The sequence below is a fragment of the Catharus ustulatus genome, chromosome 5 (assembly GCF_009819885.2).
Source record: "Catharus ustulatus isolate bCatUst1 chromosome 5, bCatUst1.pri.v2, whole genome shotgun sequence".
NCBI lineage: Eukaryota > Metazoa > Chordata > Aves > Passeriformes > Turdidae > Catharus > Catharus ustulatus.
The window spans coordinates 42,875,850-42,889,837 of NC_046225.1; the positions used below are offsets into that span (position 1 = coordinate 42,875,850).

At 36.3% G+C, this 13,988-nt stretch overlaps 1 protein-coding gene across 23 annotated transcripts in view; it reads right to left on the minus strand.

Annotated features, from left to right (window-relative positions):
- Nucleotides 1-13,988, minus strand: part of SORBS2 (sorbin and SH3 domain containing 2) — a 154,553-nt gene that overhangs the window by 77,238 nt on the left and 63,327 nt on the right. For all 23 annotated transcript variants that reach the window (XM_042779295.1, XM_042779298.1, XM_042779304.1 and 20 more), the window contains one exon: nt 6,640-6,689. In XM_042779295.1, the coding sequence (XP_042635229.1) occupies nt 6,640-6,649 (10 nt within the window). In that variant the 5' untranslated portion in view covers nt 6,650-6,689. The remainder of the gene's footprint in view (nt 1-6,639; nt 6,690-13,988) is intronic.

Sequence of the window (13,988 nt, forward strand, 5' to 3'; positions counted from 1 at the left end):
ATTAGAAAGACACCATTCATAAACTAAGCTCATGTTTGATCAGCTGACAAAGTACTTTTGTTTAGTCTTTTGAATCCTTTATGCTCAAGAAACAAAATTACCAGTGAAGGCATAATTTTTTTTCATTTTGAGGGAACAAACTGGCTGTTCCTCTTCCCCTTTTATATCTAAGTTAAAAAAAAGAAAAGAAATGTATATCTGGAACTGAATAATATTCTGAGGAAATTACTAGAAATCTAAAATAATTTTTAAAAATAAGGTATAGAAAAAAACCCTTTCTCTGGATCTTGCTCAAGTCCTCTCTTTATTCTACTCCTCTCTCACTGGAGTTGCCATTTTATAAATACTCTCTTATTATTAGAAGACAGCTTTCCCACAACTTAGCTTTGTAGCAATTCTAGCATAGTTACAAAAGAAAGTTAATAAATATATTTAACTAGAATATTTTTCTGCTCTTCACTAAAATAATTATTTTAATTTTAATATTTGATACTACTGAAATTTCATTTAGTGCTTCAATAAAGTCAAGAACTACAAGTATGATAAATGCCTTTTTTATTTCTGTAACCTATGACAGGGAGTTTTATAAAATCAAGGTCTTAATGAAGACCTGCAACCTATTTGCAGAAAGTATTTGCTGTAATAGAGTAATTTGATCCACAGAGTCATCTTTAACTGAGGTCTGCACAAGAAGTGAGCTCCTGGTATTTCTTTGCTTGTTCCCATATTCTCCTGCTATTTCAATATTTCCAATACTCCCCTGGCCACAGGCTCTGCAGGATATGCATTAAGTAGTTGTTAACATTGGCAAACATCACTGCCACTGCCATGGAAGTAAGTGGTATCAAAGACTCATTGCCAATTCCAAGGCTCAAGGCAAAAGGCAAAATTATTTCCACCAGCAGCATTTGAAAGCAATACATTACCTGCCATTAATTATTGGCATTGTAGACGTGAAACAAAGGCAATGGCTATCAAATCTGCATGTTTTAGTTTGCTTACATAAATATGGAACAGAAATGGTAATTAAAATTACATTTTCCATTCTTGTATTCCCTTTCCCCCCCCATCAACATACATCAGAGGTAATTCCAGTGAGATTTGATGATTTGTTGATACTCAGGTTCTGTTCTAATCTGAGTACTGGCAGACTTCGAAAGCATACTACATTTAATGTAAGTTAACAGGCAAAAGAATTTGTTATACTGCCACAGCTCTTATTCAAGCAAAGTGGCAATTTATTTGTAGTTTTTCAAGAGCTACCTTCCTGAATTTCATGATAGAGAAAGTGAAGACAACGAGAAACTAACTACAAACATCTAATTAATTTAACTTCAGGAAATTATGCTTCAATTTAATTTTTAATGCAACTCAACTGAGTCAGAGTTTTATACTTTGTGGACTCATAATCCAGCAAAGTGTTTTCACTTCATACAAGAGAAATAAAACAGATTGTAACTGGCTACATATAATATTTACTCCTATATATATAATTCATATATATTCACAAGTCTGCACCCTACATTATTTATCAGTATCTGTACAAAATAATGAGATCTAATTAGCATTTAGTTAAGACATAACTTCACACTTATATGATATTAAGTTGTGCAAAATTTCTAGTAGAATAGGAATGTGTGTATGCATAAGCTCATATTGATGCATGATGGATTCCATTCTCTCATCTTTGTTCAGGCCAGGCTCCCATTAAGTGGAGTGTGGAGTATTAAGAAATTGTAAGGGAGACTGAAGTAATGATCCTCTGCTCATTTCACTTGCAAACATAAGCAATTAATACTGCACAGCTGTTACTTAAGGAACAAAAGAGGTTTTATGAAACAATCTATACAAAAGGATTGCATATATAAAAAATATGTGCGCAAATATGTATAGACACACTCACAATTCCTTTGACTGAAAAATTGTTCAGGAAGGAGTCCTGTCTCACTAGGAATTGCTTTAGCATTGAGGCAAAGGAGACACAAATCAGGTAAGCTCTGAAAGTAGTGTTGGAATATGAAGTCAGACAATAGCTCACAATCAAAACAGCTGCATAAAATGCAATTGCAGCTTCTTTTTCTCTCCCTCTCTTAACTGTTTCCACATTTAACCCTTTCCCCTAAATTCACAGCCCCAAGAGCTGCTCCCACTAGAGACAGCATCACCCTAAGTGAGCTCTATCTGTGTTTGACAATAGTCTACTGGCAGGGTCCTGCCCCAAAGCTAGATGGAGACAATTCAAAACACCACCATTTCATTTAGGAACAAAGGGTGTGTTTCTTAAAAAGACTGCTTCAGAGAGTCAGTAAAAGCAGTGGCATAAACAAAGGGGACAAAGATGAAAAGATGGAGACCTTGCGTGAAGAGGTGAGAGAGAGCAGCCAGGGGCAAGAAATCTTTAATAAGCTCTTAAAGCTTATTAAATAAAAGAAAAATGGCATCCAAACATTAGATTTGCTGATTATTATTCTATTCACTGTACTTGTGAACAGTATCATGTTTTCTTTTGTCTACACAGTGAATTCAAGTTTAGAAGTCTTTAGACCAGGGCTTCTTACTCCTTATTTGCATTCTGACTATTTGAGGCAAATATGTAGTGCTGGGTCCAACCATCTAAGACAGACAAGGCTGCTGCCTCTCTATGCCCCCAGGTCCAACCAGGAGGGAGACTGGAAATGTATTCCCAGCAGACAGATGTACACATCACATCCATACATGGCTGGACACAGCTCCAAACACGCTAACACAGCACCACAACCTCACCACCCTGCCCTCTCTGGCTGAAGTCCACTAGGGAGAATGGCACACATGGGCAGAGCAAATCCTTTCAGCAACTGGGCTAAAATATCGAGTCTGTCATTCATTCCATGCCTGGCTTACCTGTGACTGCCCTGGGAGGACCCTGGACAAGGGAGACCCTTTGTTCCTTGGATCTCCTTAATCTGTGTTCTTGCCTGCCCTTGCAACCCTGTGCTCTTCCAGGCTTACGGAGATAGATAGATAGATAGATAGATAGATAGATAGATAGATAGATAGATAGATAGATAGATAGATAGATGGATGGATGGATAGATAGATAGATAGATAGATAGATAGATAGATAGATAGATAGATAGATAGATAGATAGATAGATAAATAGATAGGTGTGTAGAGAAATAGACCTTTGATGGCTCCTATGGCTCCTATGATGGGCTTGAGAGCATCCTGGCAGGGCAGGCTATTACCTGGGCTTCCTCTCCTTCCGCTCTTTCTCTGAATTCCTTTTAGGATGTGCTGATGAGTTTCTACCATGTAGTCTACACCGACAGGTAAACCTATTACTTGGTTATTTCATGCTGCTAAAAAGTAAATTTTTTTTTGAAGAATGTCTGGAACTCAAACCTGCTTAATTTACTTCAGTGATCTAAACGAGGCTTAACAATCTGTTCAGGAACTCTGCATGTACCCAAGAAATTCTGTTCTTGCCTCCCAGACAAAATGTAAGAGAACAGTCCATGTAATGACTTCCGTTAATAATTTAACAAGCAGATAATATTTGCAGTCTTCCAGAACTGCGTACTTTTCACTCTTGGCTGTTCTTTATGTGCTTCATCTAATGCAAACAGCTAACTTGTTTAATAACTTTTAAACTAGATGCATTTATCAAGAATGATCTGTGTGAAATTCAGCCAAAATAGTTAGATGGACACTAAGAATCTGTTTTAACTATTAACTTCTATCCATTTATTATTCTTCAATGCAATTACCTCTCCTCTGACATGAGCTATGTGTGCACATATGTATAATAAACAGTAAGAGCATTTATCCTGTGTTTTAATCTGACGTGAGTTTCAGGGGCAGCTCATGTTTTCTGTGAGTTAGTTAATCAAGTAACCAAGTTAATGATGCTCATCAATCTGTAAAATACCTGAAGACTTATTGAAGAAACGCCCTAAATATAGCTTAAAATATTATTCTGTTGATGGTTGATTAGTCGGTTTAAAAGCACATACACATTCTATGAGACTACTATTTTAAAATTATGACAACATTTGAACTCCAAAAGGAAGCATAAGCCAAAGTACCCTTGATACTTCTGAAAAACCTCATCTATAGCTTGCCTCTGTTTCTTTGCTTTTGCAAAAATGTTTCATCGCCTTATGCTGCTGAATATTCCTTCCTAACATGTGGCACAGAATTGACATCAAATGCTAAAAAATCCCTCCCATATATGGTAGAGTATTGCAAACCAAAGCTCTTCAAAACATTTTCTCTGTAGACAAAAATATCTTCTGGAGGGTTTGCTGAGACAGACTGCCAAGTCTGCAGCCACAGGGAACACTGGATTAGAGGAGCCCAGTCTAAGCAGAAGACTTACTTTTAATTTTTAACTCTGTTTATACATTAGCTTTGCCACTCCACCAGCTACTGGCATCAAACTAGAGAGCGCATTTATCTGCAGGACTCGTTAATGAAATGCATATTTAAAAAACAAACTAGTAGCAAATCAATAGCACCTGATAACCTTCAATTGCACCATGCACAAATTTCTGTTATAAAGCAGTGAAATAAAGAAAAACAGCAACCCCAGACCAAAGCTGTACCACTGATGTCCAAAAGACAGTGTAGTGTAGAACAAAACAAAACAAAACAAACAAACAAAAAAAGGAAATAGCTAGACCAGAACAGCACACAGAACAGCTTCCACCTGAGTCACTCTCTTTCTTAATGAAGTAGTGCTTTAGACAGGTGCAGGGATAGGTGCAAGACATCCATTTTTACACCCTACTCACAGGTTTTTAATTTTTTTTACAGTCAGGAAACAATCTACATCAATAGAACTGATAAGAAATGCCACCATTTCTGTCAATCCCTTCCTTTCAGTGCAGTTGATAATATGCACATTGATATCAAGCATATACAAGATTAAAAAATTGTTTTCACTGTCCAAGTGCAGAGTACATTAAAGTTCAACCTAAAATCATGGTATCTTTAAGTAACTGGAGAAGATTTCAGGTGTGTTCAGGTTTTAAGGTCATTTTTTAAGGCTCCTGTGTGATCAGAAGACTCCCAATTCCCAAGAGAAGTGATTCAGCTGCAGATTATTTAAATCTTAAGTCTTCTCTCTTGAGAATTCATAACTTTCATCAAAAATCTTATTTCAACATTGAACAAAGTCATACTTCAGGGCTGCAGTAGCAGAAACTGGCAATTTACCTCTTTATTCACATTTTTTGAGATAGAAGCTATAAAATTACCTCTATCATATGATTTTGACTCATATGATAGCAATGCACAATGTAATTCTAGTACGATTATTAGCAAAGTTACGTCTGAAATTACAGTTCTGTGAAACAAGTCGTATTTTAGTACTACCTTAATTATGCAGACTGACATAGTTAGGAAAGATATCTTCACTGAAAATGAGAAAGGATGGTACAAATTATAAATAATATTTTTGTAAATGAAAAATATACCACCCTGGTTAGCATTTGAAAAACAATTAAGAATGACCAAAACTTTGGGGAACAAAAGTACACACTCAAATGAGAAAGAAAATTTCTCCTGCTTATTCTATTTACAAATGTAGTGGCTTCAAGTGAGCCAATATATTTTGTCTTAAAAGATATGCTCAAAAAATGGATCCTACTGAGTTTCAGGTTGAGACAACAGGAAGTCATGAAGCTGGATATATACAGTGATCTAGGTAATGGCACCTACACCATGGAAAAGTTAATCCCTTTGATTTAGAGCATTCTGCTGAAATTCAGACTTCAAAGGCAGTTCTGGTCTCCTGGGTCCCCAGGTCCCACATATCATGTCATGGTGAAGCACTGCAGTCAGTGATAAACCCACTGTTTTAGAAAGGATGGATAGGTCTATCCTTGCACCACAGTTAATCTGCAAACCAGACAGTTCACCTATGGAGTCTAAAAGAGCTGACTGCAACTGAAAATTTACACCTGAGTAAGGTCAGGATTTCAGCAGTCTGCTTTCAAGAGACCTATTTCCTCTTCCAGCACAAAGAGCAGCATTATCTTACTGGCTTCAGATGTTCAGGAGGAAATATTAGTACGCTATCATAGATCATGAAGATAACCTTCTATAGAGCACTTAATTTGGTCAATACATCTGTTACAGCAATTGAGAGAAAATACAAAGCACAGTAAGTACAACATATCCTCAAGATTATCCTCAGCTGATATGCAAGTGCATCTTATAATACAGGGCAGTGTTCATATGCTCCTTAATTTAGTGACAGTGCAGAATGGAAATAAAGAATTTTTAAAGCATGTGCATTTTCTTAGGAAAATGTGATGCTTTAATAACACTTTTCCATCACTGTTATATCCTCATACTATGTATTTTCACACAAAACACACACACGCACAAAACTGATACTATTAAATTAAGCACAAAAGGATAAACATGCACTTTTATTTTGTGTATCCATATATATCCATACATAGAAAAACATGTATGTAAACTTTATATATGGGATACAAATGCGCATAAGCAGGCATACTATTAAAATATCTTGCTTATTTTGAGTTCAACACCAACTGAAGTACAATTTGTTTATGAAAATTCTAGTAAATTTAGGATCTTCTCTGCTCACGAAACAACACAAAAAAAAAAATCTCACAGATGCAGCATACCTGTGTTCATTTTGACACTGGAGGATTTGCTATAAAAGTCTTCAGATTTCCTGTGGAAAATAAAACGATCTATTAATTTGCACGGGACAAGAATGTGTGGCACAAAATGGCAGCAGGGCTTTTTGAAGGGGTGGAGAATCACTGTGATACAAATGGCAGTCCTATTTTAACACTGCTTTAATTAAATTGGTATTGCTTGTCCTTCCAAAGTTAAAGATGAGCTGTCACTTCCATTATAACTCACCCTATCTTCAAGTGTTCAGTAGCTTTCTTGTAAATATTTGCCCTAGGATAAAAAAACCTAGTGATTAACTTCTGGTCTTGAAACTATAAACTAAAAATATTTTCCATACAGGAATGTGGAAATATTTTTAAAAGCTGCTTATAAAGTTTAGTCAATCCTTTGTACAAACTAAAAGATGTAAAGAGTAGGTCTCTCCAAATATTTTCTAAGTAGCCAAAGCTACCAAGTCTTTTTCAACAACTTATAAACAGATGTGGTTGTTTTCATCCAATGATGTAATATGTCTCCCCCGACAACACTGCCATTCTTTATGTTGCTTGATGTACTTCTATGCACAGAATTAGGACATGTGTCTTGGCACTCACAGGAATCCTTATCAAAACTCCTAATGGAATCACTAGGTATGAATCACTGTACACCAACCCGCTTTTAAAAGATAATAATTTACAACAAAATAATGTACAGCGCACAGGGAGGTTGAATCTATTTAGATATCCTAACTCTATACAGTACTTACAAACAAACAAATAGTAAAACACAACAAGTCAAACTACAACTGCAGAAAACTCACAACATGCTATATTAACAGCCAACTTTAACCTACTGATGTAATGGGATAAAACATACGCTATTTTTCACCTACTGCCAGTTTATGTCACAGCTTTATCTCAGGATAAAATGGCATCTGCATACTAGGTCTTAGGTGCATTGTTACATATACACTGACCAATACAATCCAGCAATATAAACTGCCTGGCTTTGTTCAAGTACGTTGGAAGGTATGCATGAGGGATCATTTTTATGATAAAAGTCTAAAGTTACTAATTAATACAAGTAAATGAAATATCGAAACAGAATTCCAGTTTCAGTTCAACTCAACAGGAACCCTGAATTAAAAGTACCTCTGAGGTAACATGTATATTGCCATATTCCCTTGTATTCATAACAAGGCCAGACATTCCAGTGCTCGAAAAAATTGCTGTTTTTCAAAAACTATCTGATCTTTGCTGCTATTATTCAGTCAGATTTGTGACAAAATAAAGATGTATGTTAAACTTCTTGAGAACTATGGAAATAAACAATTGGCAGTGAATGGAGTTTTATAATATTATTTTTATGTTGCAGGTATCAGCAAACTACCAAACTACAAAATTTTAAAAGATCTTATAAAATTAAGGCTTTTTAAAAAATATATGGTCTCTGACTGAAATGTTGCATTTCTTTAACTGCTACAGAATGTTCTTACAGCCTCGAATTCCCACGGCATTTTCAGACTGCTACAGGAGACACCATTTCCAAGCCTTCTTTTAGCTTGGAACTGAATCGCTGACCGTACCACATATAAGACACAAAATGAAACACGATATTTATTTTCAGACCCAACAAGTACAGGACTCTTGGAACATTGCAGAGCCAAAATGATTTCTAGCAGGTGACTTCGATATATTTACCCAAGGCATGCTTAACTCTTACTCAAGTTTTAACAGACAAAACTCAGTTTCAGTACGACAGCTTTGTACTCCTAGCAGCTTCTATCTGAACAGTTTAGGCTACATTGCTGCTACACTCACAGGGACCTCATACAAATCACTAATGCTTCCACATTAATCTAACTTTGCTGAAAAACAGCTTGGTCTTGCATACCTAAAAGATATGCATGTAAATAAGGCAATCCAAATCTCACGCAAGCAAACAGCAGGCCTTGTATTTAATACTAAAATAATTTTGAATTCTCTGCTTCTAAGGAGCTAAAGCACCATTCAAATACTTAATGATACTGGGGTAGAAGCCAAATGAATGCAATGAAATTAAACGCCATATGCCTGAAATGATTTTTTTCAATATTGTTTCAATCAGTCTTTAAGATTCTTGCTCCAAGAAGGAAAGTGGTGGGGGGAGGAACAGAGAGCAAAGGGCTGGTTTTGTTTCGTCCTTCTGTTCCTTCTTAATTTCCTCCTGAAAACTGTTCTTTGGGAATGGGTTTGCTCCTGACAGAGGTGAGATGAACATCCTACTGGAAGCATCAGACACTATAGTGCCAAAATGTGCACCCAATGATGAGCTGAGACACTCAGCTCTCAGCCAGTTGCTGCTGTGGCAGAACAAAGATCTGAAGGATTGTGCAAACACAACGCACCATTGCAATGCAGGACTTTTCAAAATCAGTCACCTAGACTGGGCAAAGCTTCCACTCAGCTCACACCTGATCTTTGATGCTGAGGTAAAAGAACCCTAATTTTAAGCACAGTAGCAGGCCTAACTTTTGCATAGGAAAATGCTGGATTAATCTTCATGGCATTCTTCTGTACTTAGCTTCATCTGGAAGAGCTAGTGCAGTAGGAAATTAATGCCTGTGCTAATGCACAAAAATGGGTCTGTAGAGTTGCATACAACTGCAGTTACCATTGCTACATTTAGTTTCACTAAATACATATCCTTGATAATATTACAATGATTAACAGGTCAGAAATTCTTTGCATTGCGAGAGATTACTGAAAAGACTTGTGGGAATCTCATTGACATCTGCTCTATTTTCTCCAAGAGACCCTGATATCTACTTGTAATTACTTCTGTTCCTGGTGAGTTCTGAAGTGTGGGGTGCTGAAGGAAAACATTCTGTCACCCCTTCTGTTCCACATTCATATGGAGCTATAAAAAGGGTTAGTGAGAAGTCAAGGAAGGTCTCCCCACCCTCAGTTTATTCATGAATCAAGATGCATGACTTTACTGTTAGGGGTTTAATTCTATTCTTTATCGGATCTTCAAGCACCTACACATATTAAGGCAGAGAACTATTGAAACACAGTTCTGTGCATTGTTTTCTCAGATGACCTTGCCTGAGTAGGAAGGTTGGACCAGGTGACCCAATGTGGTCCCTTTCAACCTCACCAGTTCTGTGATTCTAAGTTACCTGTTATTTATTGTTTGACATTTAACAAAAGATATTATAAAAAGCTGTTTTACAATCTAATTTTCTGATAGAGTGTTTATATTAATTTTAAATCTAATTCTAGTATGTGCTCTTTATAGTTACCATCCTTTGTCTTGAATTCTACTCCAAGAACTTTTGGTGAGAGGAGCAATTGATTTAGAACACAAAGTGTAGATGGATCAACAGCAGGATAGATATGTATGTCTGGCTGGAAAATTACAGATTTTCGTTTTCTTAGAGAGAAGTTCCCAGATATTTGGAGAGGACAAGAAACTTTCCTGAGAAGGAGTGTCAGACTTTCACTAATGTTGTTTGCCAGTTTCACAGTTTGAACTTGAGAGACTAATCTACTTGAGAAAGTATCTGCAAACTTAAGAAACTAAATCAGTGGTGATTTTACTACAAGGATTGTTTATTCAGTCAGTTTAAACATTCCAGGTGATCTACAAAAACACATTTATTACCAGGCAGGATCCTATGCATGGGGCAGTATATTCTTGTAATGCACACCATTAAGACTCTGCAGAGCATTCCCACTCTGCAACAAGTCAATATCTTCATATACCAACCCATACATTCAGTGATGGAGGGTAAAAAAAAGCATGAAGCATTAATTCTGAAAGTACAGTGAAGCTGACTATTTTATTTCTCTCCCTATTTAAAAGAAATTATTTCCCATGTTTACTGTTAGCAGGAAAACTGCGGCAATGAGAATGCAATGAAAATTTGATAAACCCTGCATGTTTAGATTGTGCCAACACTTGCACAAAGAAACCACTGACCTGAAACTTCCCGGATAGAAGTCTCTCTGCTGAGCATATAAGCAGGTAGAAAGCTTATATGCAAATGTATTGTTTGTGTGAAAGAATGTTTGATGGATCACAGTTTTATTAATATGCAACACGAAGTCCCCAAAATGGTAGGGGATCTTTGCTGAGCTCCAGTATAGCAAGGCATATGCTGAGCATACGCTTTGGTATATGCTTTATGAAAGCCCCACAGAATTCTTTCTATGCTTTATGTTAAACACAAGCATAAATACTGCTTGCCACAGACACGCTGCCTCACCCTGTAAGGATCTGAATATTCTAGAAGTAATCTGAAGCTAGAACTCTAGTTCTAATTAAAGTGTTTTCAGACAGATAATCAAAGAGTAAAACATAGGCAGACAATTGACATAATAGTTTCTGTAATTTTAAGTTTTTCTTAAAAGAAGAGATCCTCACTCTTAAGTGCAGTGCCCTTGTACATATTACTCATGCACATTATCTGGAAATGTTCTGATCAGGTCATTAAACAATTGGGATGGTGAATAATTTGTACGTGGTCATAAACTTCTACTGGAACTCAATAGATAAGTCATATTGTACTCAGCAGCAAGTAAGTGCATGACCAGGGAAATCTCTATACACAAAAGCTTTGTTTCCTGGATCATCTGCAGTACTACAAACAATCTCAGGCTGATATCTAACTTACAGCAGATCAGATATTGCAGCCTATTTCCTCAGCAAATACAATACTAACATTGTTATTCACTGTACTGCTAAGATTTTGTGTTGGAAAATCACAAGCGGTTCAAGTTCCCACGTACAAATGTTCAAAGAGTATCAGATACAGGAAAATCCACCACAGGAGACTATGGTTGATCATTCTTTAAAAGCACATCAAGGGATTGGATGCAAGTGGAGGAAATAAAAGCACTATTAACCATTTCATGTATCTTAAATGTGCCTTGAAAATTGTAAGGTAATTTTTATTCATGAGAATCATTAAGGTCTGAAGCACTTGTCAGGAGTATTGTGGTCAGACTTAAGACTCTGAAGATGACAAGTGTATGTGAAAAATGTGATTGTCTGAATGCAGGAGAATAAATTTGATGATACAGGAACTTCTTTCCAGACACTTTTTCTCATGTAATTTCTCTGAAAATGCTATAAATGCAAAATCAAGAGAAACTGGTACCATCCTTTCCCACATTTCTTCATGAAACAGGAAATTTACTAATTGTCTGATAGGAAAAGACTACATGTTTCTAAATTGCAGGTTTCTAACAGCAATCTTTTTTCTTGCACATAGCACCTATAGAAAAAGTACAAACACTTGCATTTAAATTGGCACCAACCTAAATCCCTCTCTAGAGAAAACACATGAAGCTTAAAATTTTGCCTGTTTGTAGCATGAGTTTTACTTACTTATTTTGACTTGGTATGTATTGAAAAACAAACAAAGTTTCTGCACTTTGTTCTAAATAGGTACTTGCTGTCATGTCAAAATACTTCTTAGATACTTCAGTAGCAGAACATTTTCCTAAAATGATACTGCAAGTATAAGAGGATACCAAGAAAGTTAGTTATTCAAGCTGACAACATTCTGTACATTTTACTGGTTATTTTTACAGCTGCAAAAGGAACGAGGAGGACAAACTGCTGCTCTTATATTCTACGTCTCCTCCTCTACCACTTCAGAAATTTTTATTAATAATTCCAGTCATGCTTGTGATGTTGTGATTTTTTTCATTATTTTTATTACTTCAATATAAATAAAAAAGGAGAAAATTCCATTAACTAAATAAAGGTTAAAAGAAAAGTTCCATTAAAAGAAAAGTTCCATTAACTTGCTGACTCCAATTCACATTTCTTACCCTTTTATCTAGGCCCCCACCTACTTTTTTAATACTACCAAATTTCAAATTTCTAGCCTTTAGTGACAGTTATTTTTGTTCCCTGCTTTTGTCTTCCATCTTTGCCGTTATTTTACAGGAACTGTATTTGTTCAAATGGACTCCACAGGTTGGAAATTATTTAAGATTACTGTATGGGAGCATGTCACTGAAGTAAGTATGCAGTGGATTGGTGTGCACAGACATAATTACAAAAAACTCCACTGTAAGACACAGTGCCTTAAAGGCATTCTGTATGTTCTTAGTACTTCTGAAAGTTTTCATTATATCATGATGAAGTGTTTGTCTTTTAGGAAATACAATTTTTAAACAATGCTATCCAGAATGCACCTGTCAAATCCTTTAGACATTCTTTAAAATTTTATTTTAAGGTTTCATTTCTAAGAAGATTCAAATATACCCAGAATATCCAACTATTTCTCAATCTTTCTCGTGACAAATATAATTAGAACTATGTCCCTGTTAAAACTTCATCATTGAAGGGTTAAATCTGGATTCTTTAGATTGTAGTAACTACCAAAGTTATCAGGAACACAAGACAGTTTTAGTTTCATTTCCAGAACTTCACAAATTACCGGTCGTTTCAATACTTCAAGAATTGTCTAGTTTTCTGTTTCTGTACAGTGTGAGAAGCAATGCATTCTTGCTCCTTTCTATTAGGTGCGTAGTATGTGTCAATTTCAGACTAAACATCCATAAATCTCCACCTAAATTAGAGCTCTTTCAAATAGGGCTTGCCCCTCCATGAGTCAGTAACACTCCCTATAGAATCAGTGGAAATAGTGTTAATGCACAAAAGAAAAGTCCATTTCTGTTTGCCTCTATTGGTCTTGTCTTAAATATAATGATATGCTTCCCTGAACTACTGGGTAATGCCACATATAGCTATGAGAGCTGGACCAATGGGTGAGGATTCTCACAGAGAATACAGACCTTACCAGAGCCAAGTGGGCAGTATACTCTAGCACTGTTAGATAAAAGTTAATTAATACAGGAAGACTTAGGAGCTGTATATGGATAAATGCATGGACCATATAAACCCATCCAAAACTCTCTCCCACACTCAATACAGTTTAATTTGTCTTGTTAGGCAGGAGGAAGACAACAAAAACAACCAAAATATTTCTGCTGTCTAAAAAGGTGAAGAGTTGAACCCAAGTTTTTTCCATGACATTCATTCCAAGCTCTGCATGGATTGGTGACTAACTCAGTTGGAACTCACTGAACTGCCTCGGTGTGATTCAGTTCCAAAGGGTGTTTCAGCATTTGCAAGTAGAAGTAACTTTCTCCAGCAAAAGGGTAAGTGTCAAAGCCTGACATCCACACAGGGGCTTGACTTCAGATCAGCTCTACTTTGGTCCTGCAGACCACAATACTACTTCAGTGTCCTCCTGGCACAGGAAGTATGTGAGGCTCCTTCCTTGAGTCACCTTTTCCAATTTAAGTTTGTTGGTATATCTGCAGATCTACTCTTGAACCCAAAGTGACAAGAA